The 23,169-nt window shown below is 34.6% G+C and overlaps 3 protein-coding genes across 6 annotated transcripts; all 3 read left to right on the plus strand.

The window, feature by feature from the left end:
• Positions 1 to 1,362: 1,362 nt before the first annotated feature.
• LOC114535920 (tubulin polyglutamylase TTLL7-like) lies at positions 1,363 to 10,441 on the plus strand. 2 transcript variants are annotated; one of them, XM_028557256.1, is made up of 26 exons: positions 1,363 to 1,998; positions 2,430 to 2,487; positions 2,964 to 3,027; positions 3,131 to 3,198; positions 3,367 to 3,429; positions 3,767 to 3,862; positions 4,031 to 4,103; positions 4,467 to 4,562; positions 4,653 to 4,700; positions 4,816 to 4,907; positions 5,138 to 5,210; positions 5,387 to 5,545; positions 5,694 to 5,788; positions 5,997 to 6,090; positions 6,172 to 6,219; positions 6,296 to 6,358; positions 6,497 to 6,590; positions 6,945 to 7,000; positions 7,127 to 7,216; positions 7,569 to 7,844; positions 7,993 to 8,103; positions 8,187 to 8,267; positions 8,706 to 8,866; positions 9,391 to 9,439; positions 9,603 to 9,706; positions 9,769 to 10,441. In XM_028557256.1, exons 1-25 carry the CDS (start codon positions 1,629 to 1,631, stop codon positions 9,681 to 9,683), a joined length of 2,559 nt encoding a protein of 852 aa, XP_028413057.1. In that variant the 5' UTR covers positions 1,363 to 1,628; the 3' UTR covers positions 9,684 to 9,706; positions 9,769 to 10,441. The 2 variants fall into 2 exon arrangements, with proteins under 2 accessions (XP_028413057.1, XP_028413056.1); XM_028557255.1 differs by having other exon boundaries at positions 1,364 to 1,998; positions 9,603 to 9,701.
• Positions 10,442 to 11,793: 1,352 nt separating this feature from the next.
• On the plus strand, positions 11,794 to 16,859 carry LOC114535931 (spermatogenesis-associated protein 6-like). 3 transcript variants are annotated; one of them, XM_028557274.1, is made up of 12 exons: positions 11,794 to 11,929; positions 12,069 to 12,209; positions 12,616 to 12,664; positions 12,951 to 12,998; positions 13,116 to 13,237; positions 13,461 to 13,586; positions 13,868 to 14,234; positions 14,619 to 14,962; positions 15,312 to 15,379; positions 15,477 to 15,566; positions 16,075 to 16,128; positions 16,440 to 16,532. In XM_028557274.1, the coding sequence occupies exons 1-11, from the start codon at positions 11,882 to 11,884 to the stop codon at positions 16,088 to 16,090; spliced, it is 1,419 nt and encodes a 472-aa protein (XP_028413075.1). In that variant the 5' UTR covers positions 11,794 to 11,881; the 3' UTR covers positions 16,091 to 16,128; positions 16,440 to 16,532. The 3 variants fall into 3 exon arrangements, with proteins under 3 accessions (XP_028413075.1, XP_028413073.1, XP_028413074.1); XM_028557272.1 differs by lacking the exon at positions 16,075 to 16,128 and having other exon boundaries at positions 16,440 to 16,859; XM_028557273.1 differs by lacking the exons at positions 11,794 to 11,929; positions 16,075 to 16,128 and adding an exon at positions 11,948 to 12,049 and having other exon boundaries at positions 12,122 to 12,209; positions 16,440 to 16,859.
• Positions 16,860 to 17,148: 289 nt separating this feature from the next.
• Positions 17,149 to 21,749, plus strand: LOC114535921 (ER membrane protein complex subunit 1-like). The gene is made up of 7 exons (XM_028557257.1): positions 17,149 to 18,552; positions 18,883 to 19,095; positions 19,243 to 19,503; positions 19,596 to 19,826; positions 19,926 to 20,087; positions 20,572 to 21,018; positions 21,243 to 21,749. Exons 1-7 carry the CDS (start codon positions 17,160 to 17,162, stop codon positions 21,476 to 21,478), a joined length of 2,943 nt encoding a protein of 980 aa, XP_028413058.1. The 5' UTR covers positions 17,149 to 17,159; the 3' UTR covers positions 21,479 to 21,749.
• Positions 21,750 to 23,169: the final 1,420 nt, after the last annotated feature.

Raw genomic sequence — 23,169 nt, forward strand, 5'->3', positions numbered from 1 at the left:
AACGCATTGAATCATTTTAAACGCGTTGAATCATTTGAAACGCTTTGAATCATTTGAAACGCTTTGAATCATTTTAAACGCGTTGAATCATTTGAAACGCGTTGAATCATTTCAAACGCGTTGAATCATTTGAAACGCGTTGAATCATTTTAAACGCGTTGAATCATTTTAAACGCGTTGAATCATTTGAAACGCATTGAATCATTTGAAACGCGTTGAATCATTTTAAACGCGTTGAATCATTTTAAACGCATTGAATCATTTTAAACGCGTTGAATCATTTGAAACGCTTTGAATCATTTGAAACGCTTTGAATCATTTTAAACGCGTTGAATCATTTGAAACGCGTTGAATCATTTCAAACGCGTTGAATCATTTGAAACGCGTTGAATCATTTTAAACGCGTTGAATCATTTTAAACGCGTTGAATCATTTCAAACGCGTTGAATAATTTCAAACGCGTTGAATCATTTTAAACGCGTTGAATAATTTCAAACGCGTTGAATCATTTGAAACGCGTTGAATCATTTTAAACGCATTGAATCATTTGAAACGCGTTGAATCATTTTAAACGCATTGAATCACTTGAAACGCATTGAATCATTTGAAACGCATTGAATCATTTGAAACGCGTTGAATCATTTGAAACGCATTGAATCATTTTAAACGCGTTGAATCATTTGAAACGCATTGAATCACTTGAAACGCATTGAATCATTTGAAACGCGTTGAATCATTTGAAACGCATTGAATCATTTTAAACGCGTTGAATCATTTGAAATGCATTGAATCATTTGAAACGCGTTGAATCATTTGAAACGCATTGAATCACTTGAAACGCATTGAATCATTTGAAACGCGTTGAATCATTTGAAACGCATTGAATCATTTTAAACGCGTTGAATCATTTGAAACGCATTGAATCATTTGAAACGCGTTGAATCATTTTAAACGCCTTGAATCATTTGAAACGCGTTTATTAATTTGAAAGGCCTTGAATCATTTGAAACGCGTTGAATCATTTTAAACGCATTGAATCATTTGAAACCGGCGTTGAATCATTTAAAATGCGTTGAATCATTTTAAAGGCGTTGAATCATTTTAAACGCTTTGAATCATTTGAAACCGGCGTTGAATCATTTTAAACGCGTTGAATCATTTGAAACGCGTTGAATCATTTTAAACGCATTGAATCATTTGAAACCGGCGTTGAATCATTTTAAACGCGTTGAATCATTTTAAAGGCGTTGAATCATTTTAAACGCTTTGAATCATTTCACAACGCGTCAGAGTCATTTCACAACGACAACGCGTTTAATCTTTACTACACGTTGAACATTTCACAACACAATGGACCATGAGAGAACACTTATGAAATTACTTATAATCCGCTTTTTGACTTTCAACATTTCCATAGCAACGCGTCCTAGTTGTGTCAAATATAAATATAAAAGTTGCAGGATCAAGTTTCAAAATTTTGTAAGAAAATTGGCAGTCAAATGATATTTATAGATAATCGTTAAATTCATTTAAACACTTTATATTTTGAAATCATGAAGGCGCTGGTCGACATGTTATCGACGTGTTATCTTGCTAGAATGTAACAACGAATTCACAACAAACGACGAATGTTATCTCACACCGAGAAACCAGTCAAACCACTCTTTATAGATACATCCGAGGATACATCATACTTGGAACATGAATGTGAAAATATTGCTGTAAATAAAAATTTTTCAAATGCAAATGGTCGACAGAAACAAATGTCTAAAGACTCTTTAAGTATTCACACAATTGAAAATGATAAAGTATGTACTGGATTTAATGAATTAGACATTTTAGATTCACATACTGGTCCTCATGTTCCTCCTGCAAGTGAAAGGTCAGAAGAGCTTGGTAAATCTCAGATATCAAGTAGACCAAATGCAAAAACATCACAAAGAAGAAAGAGTGCAAAACGAATGCATGCGAATTTGTCTGGTACTAAATATACTGTAGGTATGTGATAATATGATTTATATTTTTATTATGATGCATGTATATAAAATTGCTATGGGAGATTGAACAAAAAAAATGAACAAGAATAATGGATTGAATCATTGAAGCCGAGATTGAAGCATGGATTTCACTGTCTTTTACATCAACATAGCATTTATATTCATGTGGGAAGAATGCTTAAATTACTTGCAGCATCACACATCTGTCCAATTCCGGAGATTATATAGACTGGGCCAAAACTTATAGGCTTACATGTAGGAACCCCACCTGGCTAGCTTTCATAATGTGTTGCTAGCTGGAGATCATGCTGCGGAGTTTTTACATCCAATTCTTTGAAAACTAGTCAATGCCTATAGTTATAGTTTTATGTTTTTCTCCGAATGTGATAAACTGCAGACAAGAAAGTAGATTTAAATATTTTTTATTCCTAGTTCATGAGATATGTTTATCAATGGGGTTCATTATTGTCAAAGAAACAGATCCCAACTGGTAAATTACAAAAGATATAATAAAATTAATGGTAGTTAGTCGATGATGTATGCATGCATATAGCCAGTGAGATCCTACTACAAGCCAAAACTAGTAAGTCATGACACTGTAGCTATCCCTGCAATCAACAAAGGCTGTTAAAAATCAAATTCTATATGAACTGTTTTTTAGGGCCTTACATGGCCTGTTCTTTAGTGCTATTGAGCTGCATGTGCATGCATGAAAATAGCCAATAAAGTTTGTGTCCATTGGCCATTTATTAATTGTGTTAATTAACCAAATTTCAATAAAATACTAATGGATTGTTTAATTTTGCTTGATATGAAATATTTCAAAAAGTTTGTTTAACATTTATATCATTAGTCAGCCTTAGTTGTTTAGCTTATATGGTTTACAATAATGTTTATTTATTTATACAATAATAATTATTCTCTTCTTTTTACAATATGATAACTTTCTCTTTTTAAATTAACCAGTTTCTTCATTTGGAATGACTCTTATGTACCTGCTGAAAGAATTGTTGAATTAAAATCATACCAGGTAGTTGCTAATTTGTTTTGCCTTTTGTTATGTGTATATGTAAATTAAGGGGCTATTCACAAAATGTGTAGTTTTTCATTTGGTTGTAAATGTTTAATTTCAGAGAATTAACCATTTTCCTGGAATGGGAGAAATCTGTAGAAAAGATGCTTTGGCTAGGAACATGACTCGGTAATTGTGCTTGATTTTAGAACATTGTGTATATAAGAACCTTATCTTTTTACATTTCTTTCATCAAATGTATGGGGACATTTACACACAGATTTTGTACTCCTGGTTCTGATGATATCTATGTATATATAAAGCTCAGGTGTCTGGTAATCATGCAAATATTTTTAGAATGGAGAAAGCTTTTCCTGGAGATTATAATTTTGTTCCACACACTTGGATTTTTCCTGCTGAGTATCCTTTTGTTGAACAAAATTGTTGAAGCTAATCATTGCTCAGTATGAGGTTTATCAGTCTAGGAACTCTCCCAACCAAAAAGAGCTTCTCTATTGTTCAGTACGCAGTTGTGTCTTCTCCTTGATTTTGTGTTGGTTGAAGGGGCATGAATTATGATGATTTTGTCACAAAGTCACAGAGTGGCATGAAAAGAAGAAAGAAACGAATGTCTGCAAATGAATGGAATTACGTACTAATCAGTAATTAGAACTAAAGGACATTAGTCAAGTATTACAAAATATGCTTGTACTATGGTACTGTCATTCTGCATGCATTTCCTTGACTAAGCCTGTAGATGTACACTATTTACAAATTATTGTAGAGATTTAAAAAAGAGGAGAAAAACTAGAACATTTATAGTTAAACCAGCTAATGGTGCCATGGGAAATGGGTGAGTAAAATTCAACCTTGACAGAAATTTTTTAACAACATTTTTTTCTCTTCTGGTAATTGCAACAACGTCCAGGCTCCTTGAAATCTTCAAGGTCAAGGTCTTCAGCAACTACGGTATATAAAGATATATGTGTTGATAACAATCTTTCTTTCTTGATTTTTTCAGGATATATTTAGTAAAAAATGCTGACCGTATTCGTACAAATGATCACATTGTTGTGCAAGAATATATTGACAAGGTTAATATGACGAAACTGCTGTTGTGTTTTTGGGTATCATTACACTCGTGTCTATATGTATTGCGGTTTACAATATTTTCTCCTTGTGTAATTATGCATGAAAAATCTAACTAAATCAAGGATTTTAACTAAAACTTTGTTTTAAAGCATTCATTTTTTTATCAATTATCTCGTGATGTATTTCTCAGAATCATTTTCATTTCTTCGCACGGCGGTTAATCCGTTGCATAGTGATCCGGCTTTTAAAGGATTCGTAAATTTCCCCCTTGTCCTTGATATCATTATAGTGTAGTTTAATAGCACTATCCTATATGACCTTCATGGGTCTTATTCTTAATACGACCAAACTTAATTTATTTTTAGCCAATGCTTCTAGATGGTTACAAATTCGACCTTAGAATTTATGTTTTGGTGACCAGTTGTGATCCATTACGTATTTTCCTTTATGATGATGGTTTGGTAGGGAAGATACTATTTTTTTACTAATTTCGTTAAAAATTTACTTTCGTAAACTTTATTTGGCAAATAATTTCATATCAATAATTTCAGGTCAGATTGGGTACGGAATGTTACGAGAATCCTAACGACGACAATTTGGTATGTTATGTTACTTTATTTATCTTGTTAACGACAATCGACTCAGTTTCTGAAAGTCTACTGAATTAATTAGTTACCTACTTGGAACTTAGCTGGAACTATATTTTATATTTAGAGCGATCTATTTATGCATTTGACGAATTATTCAGTGAACAAACACAATGAAAACTTTTCAAGAGACGATGACACAAGTAAAGGAAGTAAAAGGTCATTACTTGCATGTTACCTCATATTGATATACCTTTGAAATGAAAGAATTAGTATTGATTACACTATAATACTATACTTTGCTCATGCAGTCATGTCATGGGCCAGTCATACCATATTATATTCTCAGAGCCCAAAAGGCAAGAATTGCAGGGGTAAACCTGCAGTATTGTTGACTTTACTATAAGATGTAGCCAATTTCAAAAATAGTAAAATATCTTCATTTCTAGGTCTCTAGCATTCCTCAATCAGTGGTTAAGAAAGCACGATTATAATGTCGCCGCTGTATGGAGTAACATCACGGTTGGTGAATAAGGAAAAAATTGAAAATTGATTTAGTTGAAAATGATTTAGTTTAAGCTTAACAAAAAAAACAGATTCTCAACACGCCTTGGACAATGAAAACATGAAAACGGGATCATCGGTATTTGGTGATTTATTGCATTCTTAGTAAATACATATTACATTATTTCTTACAGGATATCATTATAAAAACATTGATAGTCTCACAACCTCATGTTCGTCACTCGTATCGCTTATGCCGTCCAGGATCTGACTCCAGTAATCCCAGTGTTTGCTTTGAGATCTTAGGATTTGATGTTTTGTTGGATCAAAAAATAAAACCATGGTTGTTAGAGGTGAAAACTGATGTCACATTTATATACTTCTACTCCGTTTAGGTAGTTGAATAACTTGGATTGAAACCATAGTCGTTACCAATCTTCTTCGACATAAGAATTCGGTTGAATTATTTTGTAAAGTTGCTAGAACTTGTGTATTTTACAGGTAAATCGTTCCCCAAGTTTTGGAACAGATTCGAAACTTGATTATGACATTAAAAGTGGATTAATTCGTGATGCAATGAAACTATTGAATATAAGGTTTGATGTTAAATATAACAAATGTTTTGATTGCTTTCCATGCATGAATTTATTTACAAAACAAGGGTTTGTATTAATACAGTATCAGCGCCCGGGTTAGTATAAGCCTATAAACAAGACTTGTGATAAAAATATCTTTGACTAATGCATGGAAGAATTTTATTAGAAGTGTTGAAAGTTAGTGATTTTACAAGTTTCCTTATTTCAGGCCAAGTGACAGAAAGCGTGGTATCGCCGTGGCTAAAGAACAGAGTCGGAGAAGATTAATGTTGCAGCCACGAAGAAGTGAACTTGAAATATCGGTATGTCTGAACACAGGATCTGACAAATACGGAGTTTTCAAATAAAATTTCCTTTTAATAGGCTTTCATTTGTTTTCTTAGGAAGATGCAGCAAGAAAAATGACCTTAGAGAAAAGAATAGTGCAACTGGTGAGCTGTTGACATATTGCATCCGGGTGATTTCAGAACTATTTTTAATTATGTTTTTGATAATTTTTTTTTTTAGAAGGAACAACTTTTCCGCATTCGTACTGATGCAGCTAAAGAAGATTATGAATTTAGAAACTCGGTTTGTAGTAATAATGTGTATTTTGTGTCGATAGAATGTACAAAATTTAAGGAAAATATGGCTCAAACGTTAAGTCCAAGGCCTGAATATTTGTTAAATCGGACGGGCTCGGACCTAGTTCTTATATTTCATTTTCAGGGTCACTATAGGAGAATATATCCACCTCGTGATAAAGAAAAATTACAATCTTACCTCAACTTACTTGATGGAGCATTGAAACTATTTTCTACAGGTAGCGATGTATTTCAAATTTTTATCCAAACGTGTTTACACTAAACTAACAATTAATTTTTGCCGATGGTCCATGTCAACACAACTGATTTTCACGAATGAAAAAATGTCCTACCTAAATCATTCCAAAAATTTGCCCTTGGTAGTGAGCGATGAGAAAACAGCAGTCGTTTTGAAAATGAATTGAGTTTGGCGAGAGATCTGCATGGTTGATTATGGAGTTTGCAAAGTGTTATACCGCGCCAATGGCGTAAATACAACAATATAGTTTATAGTTATAGTTTTACCAAAATGCCCAGATTATTTTATCATATATCATGATGGTACGTATTTTGAGCTATTTCATTATCTTTAGGAAAAACATCGACAGTTAATCAAAAGAAATCCTATTCTCCATTCAGCACATTAAAGGTATTTGCGATGAAAAACGTTTTTGGTATATTTATGCATATTTCATATATCTCGAATGATCAGCATGGTAAATGAATGTGGATAACTGTTTAGAGTACTTAATTACTCTACTTTACGCTATTTTAGGAAGAAGATATATTGGATCTCTTAGAACAATGTGAAGCTGACGAACTCGCGTTCTTGGAAAATGATCAACCATCTATGAAAGGGCCAAAGGTTTATATCTTAATTTAGCTATCCATAAAAAATATTCTCAGGTTACAATGTTCTTTACTATTTTGGTTTGGTAAGTTTAGGTTGGCTAAAAAACCAAAGGGCACTTATAATTATAAGATAAAGATAGTGAATACATGTTCCCATTCGAGCAAATATAGTATCATCAGAGAACAACAGAATTGATCCTAGGTCTTTGGTAAAGTACAGTATTCGTGCAGACAATGCAGTATAGTAAAAGTTGTCATAAGTAATAAAATGAACATAATATCTCGTCGTAAAAATATAGTATCAAGTTATGGCATGTTCCACACATGGATTGCCCAAGCAATGACGAAATATTGATATATTTTAGCCATTGTCATCAATGCCCTGCGCCAAACCTAGTGATGTCAATTATGACTCAGCAGATGACGAAGAGGAGGACTATAATAATTTCTCTCAGTCCCACTTACGCCCAAACATGAACAATTTACGCGATGATTCAAAACAAAGCAAGCCATTAAGACCAGCTACAGCCTGTCATTTTCAAAAAAGACCTTCATCGGCCACTTCATCTTCCACTTCACTGAGAAGATCAAGAATATCAAGATCTTCAATAAACCTGAGCAGATGTCGTCCAGGCTCACAAGTGTGTCATTTGCTTACAAACTATAGTTTCTCTAAGTTTTTAATATAATTGTATTACATAACATATGAAACAACTTGACATGCTTTACAGAAAAATATTTTTATGATATTTACTAATATTTTCTTTTGATTTATATATTATTCTTCAGAATGCGGAAAAAGACGAGGAGTTAACACGACGAACTTTGATGTTACTTGGCGAAATGAACATAAAATTTCCAGGAAAGACAGAGGAAGAAGCTGTGCTTATCATAAACCATGTAAGTCGTCTTGCCTAAACCAGAGACACGACAATAAAAGTGAGATGATGTTTTTTTAAAATATTATTTAATTATGTTTGAAGATAAATGAAAATTGGAAGTACCACAAGGAAAGAGTTGCGAATTATTGGTTAGTGAAGTTGGACTTCTCAAAGAGACGAAAGGTACTTTCTGATAGAGATGCCTGTCCGATAGAGTCAAACAAACGTAAATAACTATATTCTCGACCGGCATCGAATTTCATATTGCGGACGTCTTATAACTTATTAAAAATAAACTTTTTTCTCGTTTGGAAAAACTTATTATATTTAAACATTTTTGTCTAAAAAGCAATATGATTTGTGTGTTTTTCTCCTGAATTGCAAAACATCTACTGAGACTAGCATTGATATTTAATATCTTTTTAATTTTAATAATTTTGGTATTAACAATGAACCAACAGTGTCACCCGGCCCCAGTCCCGGAGCATCCTTACGATTGCTTTCTCGGAAACTTCCAGTATTTAAAGAAACCAGTTCAAATTTCAATTTGGATTTCTTGCAAATGCACTTCATGCATTATGAATAGTCCGGTAGGAAACAATTCTGCAGTTTTTTTTGTAGGTGATTGATATCGTCAAAGGAAATGTTAGGTCGATCTTGCAAAGAGTTTGGGGAGTTAGTGATCTGGATAAATTAAAACTGTCAAGATTGTTTACAAAAATATTTAATAGAATGTTATGGAGTCATGGACAGGGATTATGGAATTGCTTCTCAGTGTTTCCGTAAGTTATTCAGTTTTATTCCCAACGCAATGAAGGCCAGTTTTAGTCCTGCTCAAATTGGTATGAGTTGTATGTGAATTTTAGCTGCTCTCATGGTCTAATTACTGATGGTCTGATTAACAAACTTTGATATAGGATGGCCGTAATTTTATCAGTGGTCAAACACTGTATTGTTCAAACACTGTATTAGTAGTTGCCCACTAGTATGGGAAGTGATTTTTGGCCGCAATTGAGTCTCAGAATATGGTTGATTTTTGCATAAACTTGATGGTTGGGTGACCGCGCCAGCCAATTACAGCGGGTTTGTAGGTTGGGCACGAATGCGCGAATGACGGTAGAATTAAGGAACTATACTTGGTGATGATAACCGCTTGTTAAATTAAGATAGCGATACTAGCTCGATTTATACCGGAGGAGCCAAAGAAACACAATATTCCTGGTTTGGTTTAACTTGTTTAGTTGTAAATCCATGTTGTTGTTGTGAATAATTTAGGCCTAACTATAACATTTTAAATTTAATGTAGTGATTCTTGGGAGACCATGTTTATTAAAAGTACAGATACCCTTGCTCCTGTAAGTAAAATTAAAGTCTCTTATAAACACTGAAATTTTCTTAGTAAAGTTTTTTATGTCCAGCCCCATGCATGACTATATGCTATCGCTTGTCCACAACTCAAGATTTGCCGGTTAGTAATAATAATATGCATTTCATGAAATGAATTATCTTTCTTTGTAGCTAGAAATGTCTTGCTGTCGTCGAGTTGTTTCATTATGTAAAGAATGTCTTCTTGTGGTCTATGTTTTTGCGGCAACATAAATTCAACATATCGCAATGGTAATGTATGTATAACCCAATACAATAAGTTGCTTTGGTTTCTATGTAACCTCGTTTTAAATTTTAGCCAAACTCAAGTTATGTGACAAGAAGTGGACAGAATTCGTAAAGCTAATTATGCAGATGTGTAATGTCCAAAAGTGATCAGGCCTCTAAATCAAATGAAGTTATTTGAAGGTGCTACCAATATTACCTCCGCCAGAAGGTTATGTTTTCTCCCCTGTTCGTAATTGTTTTGTTTTTTTGTATCGCGAACAGAATATGTCAAAAAGTAGTGTAGAGGTTCCCACAAAATTACGACATGTTGAAGGATTACACATGCCCAGTTTTGGCAGTTGATGGACCTTCTAGGATTTTAAAATTTTGGTGTAAGTTTAACCACAATGTGGTTTGCTAACTCATTAATATAGTGAGAACGTAATCGACTGACGGAGGTGTGGAGTGTCCTCTACTAGTCTAGACTGACTGTATAGTTAAAATATAAACTCGCACAGCTCACACACAGTTCTGATGATCTCGGCTTTCACCGTACTAGATCAGTTACTAACATTTATATCCTCCAAACAAGATAGTCTTTGGAGGGAGTCTCCCTAATCTAATCGTAAATGCGAACAATGGCAACAATCTTTATGTAAATATTGTATCAAAGGTAGTTTAATAACTAATTTATACATTAGGGAGTATTTATTTAATCTGCGGATGATGTAGTATTTTCTATTCACGACCTTGAATTCAAAATGATGTAACATATAGAAAAACTTTTGTTCCATTATGAATGGGCACTGTTTTGGGTCTGGTTGTTACTATTATCAACTTCTAACTCTAGTTACTTGAGATAGAGATTCTTGTCTCTTTATGGAATTCCCTACCAAAAGCTAATCGAAGATTTAATAGTGACCTCTCTCTAAATTCTCTCCGATCTGGTACTACTGGGAGCAATTAAGCTTGAAAGCCGATACATTTATAAAACATTTATTACAAATCGCTTCACCACCATATTCACCAATATATTCACCACACCATCGAAATTTCTGCTACAAAGTGGAAGCAATGTCTTGCGCCTTTTTGGCTTTTTTGCTGACGCCACTGGGTGGTAAAAAACACAGACCATAGCACAGACGTACTTAAATATGTGCTTTTTTTCATAATTTTTTAAATTTTGCCGGTTCCATATTGACAGAAACCACAGAAATTTTCTCGAAAATATTTTGATTACAGAATGAGTGTTGGCTGTAATGTTGTTGGCGAAGAATTAATGGAGAAAACATTGTCTTTAGTCCGCTTTAATGAACCTCCATTTCAGGCGCTTCATTGCTTGGATGAAAACAGCCCAGTTGTCCTCGATAACAGGACAAATTGTCATCGTCCACTTGCATCAGATGCAAGCGATCATTTTCGACGAAGAAGAGAAAGAAATGTCGTTAGCAGTCGTTTGTACAGAAAAAGAAAACGTCAACGTATGGAAAGTCTTGAATTTGAAAATCAGCGCCTGCAGGAACACATCGCTCTAACTGAAAATGAACTGACTGAGTTAAGACGAACCTTTCAACTTTTTGTGCAGCATGCAGAAACCTGTCCTCATTGTGCAAATGCAGCTATGTTTTTTGCATAATTGGTCATCTGCGGTCAGTATTTAGAAAAGTTATGAATGGAGATTGGAGACTTTTGAATATATATATATATATATAATTATATACGCACTGGCGATTTTATAGTTTAGTTTTTATCATAACCTAGGAAGTATCAACTTTGAAAATTTTACTTCTGTTATATTTTATATGCATGTATTTATTACGTTTTAAGAGGTTTTTACAGTTTTAGTAACTAGACTTATTGTATTTCTTCTTATGGTTCCAATGTTTACGTGTGCATATAATTTAATAGTTGAAAAAGTTGAGAAACAGAAATTACTTGTGCTTTAATTTACGGGCGTTGATTTGAGGAAATATAAAAACATTTTCATTTTAATTTCTTTTTCAACCTTTGCTGATTGCAAAGTACTGAAAGTAGGTAACTGACTCCAGTCCCGGTAGTGCAAAGTTCCGGTGGTTTTGGTCAAGCTGAATCAGCCAATGAAATTCAACTTATGGCGTCCATAGAAGCAGCAGAGCAACATAAGTGTTGGTTTGTCGTTGATGAAAATTCAAATTTCTTCTAGAAGTTATTTACCTTTTTAATAGATGGATAGAAAAGGTTTTTCGTGTGAAGTTAAGCTTGATATTCACTTGGTCAGTGAAAATTCTTTTTCAAACATATTTAGTTTGCTGCAGATCAAGTTTAATAGAATCTAGACGAGTCTGACATGAGCTTCAGAGCTTGGTGTTATCAAAATGGATAAGTAGATCAATGTAGGTCTATATTTTTTAGGTCTCATGTCCTGGCACAAGACATCTCTCGAATAGAAATATGCTCTTCCTTAGGATATCGCTTCTTAACTCCTCTAAGCGGACAAAATCTGTTTATGCATCATTCCCTTTGATATTCAATGAGAGACTATACTATGAAAAGGTTAGTATATTTATGAATGTAAACGTTAAATGTACTCTTTGTGCAATACAGACAATAATCCATCGCATGGTATGATGTTGTACACCCTTTAGTTACTTGCAGACTAACCATGATAGGTTTATAAACCATTTTCATTTGCATTCTACCAGAGAACATTGAAACTATATTTATCAAGATTTATACCAATGCAGTCAGGGGGGAGGGGGTACATAGAATATTACTTTCTACAAAAGCTTAAAAATTATCACAAAAAATGTAAATTATATTTGTTGAAATCTAAATTTAACGATCTTAACCCCTAAAGTGTTTCACATCATCTTATGTAGTATGGTTCATTTTTAGAATTGACATTATTCTCTCAATAGTGTTGGTTTAATCAGCAAATGTCATTTGTATATTTTACCAGACATATGTGAATGCAAGAGAACCAGATCAAGTAATGGAAATGTTAGAAGGTAAGCATTTGATATTCAAATATTTAAATATCTGGCAAACTATAAAACATTGTACAAATATTTGTGCAATTGTTTGAAGTCTTCCATTGCCCTAATAAAACTACAAATTATATATAACCATGCACCCATGTATATTGTTTCTCACCTTGTGAATCTTCTCTGTATATGTGATTTTATTTAATTTTTATCTAATTAAATGCATGTAGGACTGATAGTTGACACATTTTTTGTTGCCTCAAAGCTTATAAAATATTGTACATGATTAGTGTTTATATATTTTTTTCAGATGAAAACGTTACCATTGAATTGTTACAATATTCTGAACGTCGTCAAGGTAACATCCAATCATAAGTAACAATGACACTTTATAAATTTTTTTATCAACATTACTATTCTACTTTTTCTATTATGCATTTAACCTTTACATACTAAATTTAAAATTTCAATGAAGGTGGTAAACTTCTGGCATTTTATGAAGAAAGTTCTAGGAAGTTTTTATTTCCTGATAAAACACTCACTAAAAAAGATGGTCTTGATCGGGAAATTCTTCTCAGTAGAACAGCAAAATTCCAGGTAAAAAAGTGGTATAAGATAATATGTCCTTATATGTGTTATTATTGTTTCATACTGTATGTATATACTGTAGATTTTGCTTGAATTAAATTTTGTGTATTGTATGCATGTGAATGACACCCACAAAACAGAAATTTCCAGAATGCCAGTAGCATCATTGCTATAGTATTATCTGTAAGACATATTTAATATATCATTTATGTATGACTGTGTTCTTGTCTAGGGTATCAATCCTAAATTAGAGTTTTCAACAAGTACAACTATGCAGGAAGCCAGAGTTTCAACATCTTTACATCGAACTTTGCTGGAAAATCCTCCTTTTTTGCCACCTGACAATGAAATACAACATGTGAGACACTTATCTTTAAATTATCGATTGACTCAACACGGGTCAAAAGCTAAACTATAATCCGTTCTAGCCAATGTGTATGTATACCAATCCTTTTATATAATAAAGCCAAGTTTTTAACCCAGGAGGCTGATAAATACAGCATAAACTTTTGTTATAACGGTGTCAGTCCGTAAATAGAATATTGCAAAATAATGTAAATCGCATTTAAACAAGATCCCAAAGACACAACTCCTCGGGCATTTCGTAATTGAATTATTTTTATGATTTTCAAAATATAGCAAAGTGATTCCTCCACCTCTGAACAGGAAGAAGAAACAGTTCCTATTATGCATTCAACACGTGTACAAACTCCCAAACCTGTTCATTCAAAAACCCCAAAGCGCACTCAAAAACACTGTGTTTGTGAATGCCCAAGACGACCTGAAAATAATGGTGAAGTTGTCGTAAAATCAAGATCATTATCTCCAAGATTAAAACGTTCTTTACGTCGGAGATCTGGTGATCCTAAGCCTCCATTCAAGACAGGAAAAGCTGATGAAAGTATAATATCACGTCGTGATTTCCCTCCTAGTCCCAGCATGAAACGTAGAGCTAAGATGAGAAGCAGTTTACCAAGTACACCATTACCTGCTGATGGTGATCCTTGTAAGTAATTCAATTTAGCTTGATACGAAATCTTAAACTGTAAAACGTTCCTCGTTTTTTGTACATTTTCACCAATCATGGAGTTTAATACAGTATTATTAGCCCTGGCTTGTACCCTTGAGGAGCATCGGGTGGGTCGTATTCTATGGTGCAATTTTTATAAGATAGCTAGTATTTTTCATTTTTATTGACGCTCTCAGGATTTCGTAAAACTTACTGCATATGTTTAGGCCCGTGTGGGGATCGGCCTTGGGTAATTATCACAGCCAATATTTACTGTAGTGTATTCAAGTACTTTTAATGTCTTCTTTCGTTTGGACATGGCTTTCTGTAACGCAGTAACGCAGTCAAGATTCACTCAACTAATAATTGATTTTTATTCAGTACCCTGTCAGGATTGCCGAGTACCTCACAAAGATTGTTTAGTCTGTCAAGCGTATTTCAAAGTGTATGGCAATGAATTTCTGCAATATCGCTTTGGACCAGACCGCCAACTACGCTCCGCTTCCACTCCATCTCTGGCAATGTATCAGACACCAGCTCGTGCTAGGCTCCCTGGCAGCGCGCCTACGTCGGATGACGTAGCATACAGTCGACCACTTTCTGAAAGAAAGAAAATCTTTCATGCGGAATCTGAAGGATACAGTTCTTATAAAGAGTCCTCATCGAATTCTGATGAAATGCATGAAAGAGTCAAGAAATTGTTGGCGAAAACCAAAGTATACTCAGTAAGTAATTCAATCTTACAGGCGATTGAGTAGCACAATAGACACTTTTTTAATAGCTTCGTAATTCACCTTATGCGTTTGGTCGTCTATAAAAAGATATCAACAGTATTGCTTTTTCGGCGTATTTCTAATGCAGGTGAAAGTTGTTTCCCAGATGGAGCTCCACATCATTTATTCTCAGTTGTACATGCGTTCATGATTGCTTGATCTCATAGATCATCCCATGTGTTAATTGATAATTTATATGTAGTTGTGTTATATATTTATGTTAGTGAACGTCAAAGCTCGTTATTTCTCCATTTCGGACCCTCACGCTCGGTTAACTTTTGCTATTTCTCTTTCTAATAAGAATGGCTATAGTAGTTCTTCAGACGTGGATTCAGATCAAGATAGCTTATTTTCTTTGCAGGAATTGAGGTTTGGGCGATGCTCTAATTCTTATAAAACGTAGTTAATAGTTTTTCCTAAACGTATTAAAACATTTATTAATAGTTTTCTGTTATATTTAACAAAGGTCTGAGATAGACGACGCAAGAGAAGAAGCCCTAAATCGTTCCTATGACGATCCGGAAAACCCATCTCTTGGTGTTAGACTTGATCGGAGGTAATTTTAAGTTTCTCTTTTATGGGCGGAAATGTAAACTGACAATGTACAGTGGTGTTGGAGTTTATTTGTACAATTTAATCATGGTAATTACCATTTAATTGACATTAACTAATTTATTAAATTTAACTTTAAACTAATTGTAACTGTTTGAACATAAGACTACGTAAAATGCTTAATGTCTCCAACCTTTCACCACACCAAAAGATCCTGGGTACGAGGTTGGCACCATACCCTTGCACCACACACATAAAGCGAATTGCGCGTCACTACACACCCTGCACACACCGGGACAACTCACCCCCGATAGTTATACTCTCCCCCGACAGTTATACTCTTCCCCGACACTGCATGCATACCTGCACCACACACACCCTTGTCACTTTCCTGCACACTCATCTGTAAACCCCGTCTGGTTCCGTTGTCTTGGAACTGGAAACAACTTGAATCATAGTAAAAAGTAAACATCAACAAAGATTGCAAAGTTTCCGTAATAATGTATTTTCAGCTTAAATAGACGTTGAGTCAGGTAATTTTCAATGGATATTCATCTAAATCAAAGGTAAATCTTTTGACCCCTACCATCCTTATCAAGAACTGAATTAATCGGGTTATGAATATATTAAGGTTAAACGAGTTAATCAACTTTGACTTTAATTTTTGTTCTTTAAATTATTTACGATTTATAATACCGAAATTAACAAAGTATATCGTTTTTATATATGTTTATTACCAGCTAACATTTTATAGTAGGATATCAGTAAACTGGTATACTGCATAGTTCCTAAATTTCACACAGTTGCTTGGACATGTTTCATTCCTATACCTGGGATGGCAAGGTTTCTTTTTCATTTTAGATTTTTTTATGTTTAGTATCACAGTTCCTCTAGATGACAACGAATATTGGTCCAATAAGAAATATTTGTACACTGGTCTTGACCATCGTCAAACATTTGATCAATCACTGCAGACAATCTATCATGATCTGTATAATAAAGCTACCCAAGTTAGACCCTAAACCCCCGAATTTGAAGTGTCCGGGTTATATGAATGAAGACTTTATGACCAGACTCGCAGCTTTTAGATAGCTGGAGAAATTTTTATCATCTTCGTATATTGGATAGACTGACAGTTGTATCTTAAAGATTGACCTTTTTATCGTTATATTATATATCGACCCTTTGTTTATTCGTGCCTGAGCATTAGCCAATAAACGGTGTCGGTGCTCTGCTAGGTAGTTATTAATATAGGCGATTATTGTTGATGTACAATAACCTGGTTGTGTTAATAACTTACTACATTCACACCGAAGCAAAAAAGTACGATTCTTACAGCCTGGATAGAATTATCTTCACTCAGCTTTGCCCCTAGGGATTTTCCTTTTACCTTATTTGATCGAAAACCTGCAGCTTTTCAAAACAAAAAAATAATCATCGTCGGAACAAGGGGCGGCTGCCCCCTTGCCTTTTTCCAGCAGGCAGCAGGGGCAAGGAAAGGAAGGGAAGGGGGGCAAAGATGCCCTTTCATTTTAATCACTGATTTTAATGAAGAACGGACTTCCGATCGGTATTTGTAGCCACGTGCTCTTCCAAGATGGCGGTGGTTTACTTGCAATTTTTACGATTAATTTTACTTTATCTTTTCTTGTCTATACTGCTTTTTTCGTTAACGTATTGCCTGTATGAAGATCAAATTGGATTTTTCGATTGGAGAAAAAGATTTGTAGGGAAACTAAATTACGTAAATTTTGATGGATCGGCTGCAAATAACAAGAGAATTATCGTATCTTCCGAAGAAAACGTTTTGGCTGCACTGAACTCAAGAACCGGTAATCTTATATGGCGTCGTGTACTAGAAAGAAGTAATAATACTATTGACAAACTGCTTTATTTTTCGGAAACCTTGATTAGTTTATCTGGACACGGAAAGTTTTTACGTTCTTGGGATCCGGCGAATGGAAATATCATTTGGGAAAACACATTTGGAGTTGATGAGAGTTTGATGAAGAAGCCATTGGCGCGTGGTTTAAAGTCTGTTGATGCGATTGTCTCTGATGAACATACGCAAAACGTCTTTGCTATGGCTGGGAATAATGTCAAGGCTTACTCTATTGCTTCCGGAAAAGAAATTTGGGTGAAGGAAGAAACGTTAGATAGATATTTATTTGGTTTAATGTTCAATGATGACAGTTTATTCACTCTTGGCAGTCAGAATGATGAAATATTCATGCAGAAACTGAATATTGAGACAGGGAAGGAAGAAAACGTCCACACAGTTGTTGTTCCATGGCTATTTCATAAAGAAACCTCTTGTATATTTATCTCTAATGTTCTCATGTGTGCTGACCCTGTTGAAAAAATTTTACATACATTACAATTACAGAGTGAAGGAATTTCAGTTCAGAGCACTCAAATTTCATCACTATCTTCAAAGGTTTTAAAAAATGTTGAAAAACTGACTCTATATCTCCCACACTCACTTTCAATAACTCAGAGTCGCAGAGAATGTGTTTTGCAATTGTCAGAAAAACATTCAATGTTGTTAAAGTTGAACGAAGACAATTCGATAGTATTACTGCAGGAATACAATGAAGAAATGTTGTTTCATACTTCATCTTTTGGTGCTGAGGTGTTGTTGATGACAGCAACATTGTCAACCAGTGGTATGGAGTTAAAATGTTATAATGGTGACACAATGTCTGAGATTGAAGATATGGTACAAACATTGTCTTTTCCATCGCACCATGGCAAGCCTGTCAACATATTCACTCATTTCTTTTTACGTAAAGATAATTCAATTGGTTACAGAGTCTTAACAATATTTGAAGACTACTCAGTCTCACTCTCACAGCATACTGGTCGTATATTTTGGACAAGAGAAGAATCCTTGGCTTCTATTACTGCTGTTGAAATGATAGAGTTGCCTGTTTCTCCACAACAAGCAAACTTTGAAGCCTTGCAGAGAGAGTTTGGTTACCATCATGATGGTAAGAGAAACATTTGTGATAGATGTTTGTTGATATTTAATCAACAATTTTTTTAGAAATAGTTATTTTTTACCCTAGTGTACACTAAAATGATAAGTTATACAACAGAAGTTACATGTGTGTGTAAATACGCTTTGACTTTGAGTCTCGCAAAATTTTGGGATCATCTAAACCAGTGTAGGTTACTGCATGGCACAGGTATAATTTACTTGTATCAAATGAATGAAAAATGTATCATGCTTTCTTAAATATTGCTATAAAATACCAGAACATGTATTGTTTCTGCCAGAATAATTTAGTGAAATAGTTGCTGCATAATTTCTCATGTAGGAAAAGTCTTTTCAATGTTCTCTCAACGAATCCAGGCCCAGTTCCAACAGTTTCAAGCATTTTTGGCAAGTTTGAATATTGAACGAGAGGAAAACCTTGGAGAGAGTGATGATCAGAAGAATGGGGAGGATCTAACAAGAGATCAGTTTGATTTACGGAAGATTATTGTTGTTGTTACTGCATCTGGAAAGTTATTTGGTTTGGATACAATAGGTAGATTTTTATATTTGCTAGTATTGACGATCCTTTGTATTAATCACTATATTTATCAGATTTTGTCTTAAGATGATTTTAATCTACAACCACAACCACAACTGCACTTCAGGAACAGTAAAATAAGTTTCAAATATTTCTCTTTAGATGGTTCTATTATTTGGCAACAATTTATTCCAGACATGGCACCATTTGTAACAAATGGAAAATCTCTGTTATATATGCAGAGAAGTGTCGCACATTTCCCCCTTGTACCACAATGTGTAGTTGTGGGAAGGTCGCAATCAGGACAAGGTTCTGTCATGTTTACATTCAATCCTTCAACTGGACAATCTATTGATCCAAGAACGCCTCATGGTGAGAGGTTACCCTACAATATACATCAGACTATGTTGTTACCATACCATGGTAAGTAAGCTAGTCAATGCTTTGTCTGAGGACACAGACAAGTTCCAATCAGGAGTATTCTGTACACTGAAATTATTGATATTCTGTTGCAGATGATAAATTCTCCAAACTCCTCCTAGTGGTTGACACATCCCTAAATGCTCATGTCTATCCAAATAACAAGAGAGCTCTGTCCATTATTAACGCCAAGTCTAAATCAATATTTATTCATATTGCTGATAAAATGGAACTGAAAGGGTATGTTGTAAATGCAGAGCAAATGGCACTTGAAGAAGTTTGGAAGATTCCTTTATCACCTTCTGAACACATCATTGATCAAATTGGTAAGAGGGTGAATTTACAATGCTCATACCTATGGCATGCAGCTTTTATCATGAATGGTAATCACTGAGGTATTTTTAAATAATTTTCTTTTTTTTCAGTTTTTAAGAGGCTTGGTGAGCATGTGCATTCTCCAGGTCGGGTGTTGGGTGATCGCAGAGTGTTGTATAAATATTTAAATCCAAACCTAATGGCCGTTGTAACAAGATCTCCTTCAATCTCAAAGCCAACAGTTCATATTTTCCTTATTGACTCAGTCACAGGTATTTTAGATGTTTTATTATCCCTGACTTTCATCCCTTGCCTTGAGCCAGATTGTCAGACGAACTTGCATCCGTGATCTGTGAATCCAGACGTCATTTTTCGCGTTTGTTTGGTCTAAACCGCTCGTGATTGTGAAGCATATATATCGTCTTTTCTATCTATCATATGCAAACGTGGAATTGGCTGCCGAAAATAAATGTTTCGGGCCGCGAAGGTTCACGACTTTACGAAGAATTGGAATTGTACAGTATTAAAAAGGAATGGATGCTAGAGAATAAGTTTACATGATAAGATTTTATATATATGTAATATATTAGTGGATGGTATTCAGGTATTGATGATAGGGATAACTTTTTATTTCTTGCTGTTTAGAAGGCACATTTTCGACAATTTTGACACCCCTATTCAAAAGTTATCAATTCTTTGATTTCATTCTGGCTCTACTACGTATTCCTGTAACTATAGTTCGGGTTTCATTTTAAGGAAATATAATTCATCATGGACGACACAGAAATGCTCAGGGGCCTCTTCATGTGGTTCATTCTGAGAACTGGATAATTTATAAATATTACAACACAAAGGCACGGCGTCATGAGTTAGCTGTACTTGAGTTATATGAGGGTTATCAAGAACGGAACAGTACTGCATTTTCCTCACTTGATCCTCCTGTTTCCCCTATGGTACTACAGCAATCGTACATCTTCCCCTTCAACGTAGATTCGATGACCACCACCATCACCAATGCTGGTATCACAAAGAAAACGTTGTTAGTCGGTGTGAGTCTGGGATATATTTATTCTTTACCGAAGATGTTTCTTGATCCGAGGAGAAATTTAACAGATTCCCCAAGATTACGAGAGGAAGGATTAATGCCCTACATACCGGAGTTGCCATTAATGACAACTTCTTTTATCAATTATAACCAAACTGGTAAGTTATTCCACTCCAGTTACAGAAATATTCCGAGAAACAAATTGTATTTTGTTGTCATGAAATTTGTCTTCAATAATATAAATATAATAGAAATTGTCTCAGATTTCCCCAGGCTATCCTGCAAAAACGCAAGTTTTGCTATCTGTATGGCAATTGACCAATTTTTCATGTTTTGAGACCAACATGTGATAAAAATTTAGTCTTTGTTTGTGTGTTTTTAGTGAGCAACATTGAAGGAATTTACACATCTCCCGCAGGACTTGAATCAACATGTTTGGTATTTACGTATGGTTTAGATCTTTATTTCACACGCGTTACCCCTTCACGTTTATTTGATGTTTTGAAGGAAGATTTTGATTATTGGTTTATTTCAGCCACGCTGATCCTTTTAGCAATCGTTACTTTAGTTTCTGCTAGGTTTGCTTCAGTAAAAGTTTTAAGACAGATGTGGCGCTAAGGTAGTAATTGTTTTATTTCATTGTTTATCTTGATTATACTAAAGTAATTAGATTCATGTATAACTGGTTTTGAGGAATATTCGTGCTGTATCATACAGTATAGGATGTGATGCGATTGTGAGAAAAAATAAACTTCCAAAAATCCATCCATATCATTCGTTTCATGTCCCATTTATCATATGTGGACTTACTCATAGTGACAAAAATACAATCGATTAAATTTAACCTTTTAGTGAATAGCGATCAAATAGAACACAATTTAAATTCTTACTGTAGATTGTTGTGAAAAAAAATCCTTTAAAGATCGTTGTATCGTAAATTACTCTTTTGGTCGTAATTTTTGCTTAGTTCCAACCCAAGCCCTCACCAGAGCTATTATTTTTGTCACTTGGCAATTAAAAATAGCTATCTATTTCCCCAACCCCCCCCCCCTATCTTTACCTCGTGCTGTGCAGGTTACTTTTAGCAGTCAGGATTTCACCGGATGATTAATTAATAATAACTCACAATAATCTTTATGGCAATCATAATCCAGTTTTTAAAACTGTGCGAACCCAGTGTACCTTTGTTGTCTTCATGTTGCAAAGGAATATTTCTCAAACGTGATCATCGTTTACCATAGAGGGAAAGGGAAACTAGGATGCTTTGAGAAATGGACACAAAACGTTTTCAAAAATGTTCTCATTGGCGTTTCCGTTGAATGGCATATTATGTGTATGGACATTTTCATTCGTGCATATAAAAAGTCATGTTCTGCGTCAGCCAAGCAGACCTCGTTACCAGACTCTTTCGAAAAGAAAACAGCCTGACTGCGCCACATGATTGTGAATTTTCTTCCCACGATAGGGTTAAAGTATTAAGTGCAACAGAAACGTGCCTCCACACCAAGCATAACACCTTATTAATATAATGTCTTTTAATTGGTTGTTTTTGATCACGTGGCTTTAAATAAGAATTTTCATTTTACTGACTGTGCAATGCAAGTTTTCATTGCTCAGTCTAGCCGTGCAAATAGTTATTTTCATTGCAGGGTTGCTTTCACTATATTCAATCACTCAACGGTGTGCAAAAATCTAAAAATTTGCCCCTAAATTACTTTGGTTTTAGCAGCGATGGTTTTAAACTTCGCTCTCGTACTCGGTTCGTTTTGTGTCAAATTAACCCATGAGATTAGCCATTAAGTTACAGTCTTTAGGTACGGAAGACGTCGACGAGCTCGACATTAGGTCCCTCTGATGATTTGGAGTCCTTACTAGTTACTACTTCCAAACGGTAAGCTACAGCAGCGAGTTTTTAATCCTTTGAGCATAATCATGGTTAAAGCATTTGTCATTCTTTCTTGTTTTTAACTAAATAATTGTGTTCACGACTTTTCTGAACCCAGTTCACTTCACGCGGTCGACCAATTAGAAAACGTCACAAACGTATGTCTAATCGTGTGGATGTTAATAAGAGACTAATTAGGTTGTTAATTATTTCTAATTGCGCGTTCTGAGACGAACATCTACTCAATTTCACGTGAATCCATAGCTTTAGAATGGCATTTTTTGCACAACGTCGCCTGCTGATGAGTGCGGGAGGTATCTTGGCCGCTGGAGGTATGGTCGCTACTGGTTTTCTACATGGTCAAAGTTTACAAGCTGCGAAAATAAGAAAACTTTCTCCCTCGTTGGATTATCCAGATCTTCGA

Source organism: Dendronephthya gigantea, unplaced genomic scaffold, assembly GCF_004324835.1.
Source record: "Dendronephthya gigantea isolate DGI-Jeju-01 unplaced genomic scaffold, DenGig_1.0 000127F, whole genome shotgun sequence".
Classification (NCBI taxonomy): Eukaryota; Metazoa; Cnidaria; class Anthozoa; order Malacalcyonacea; family Nephtheidae; genus Dendronephthya; species Dendronephthya gigantea.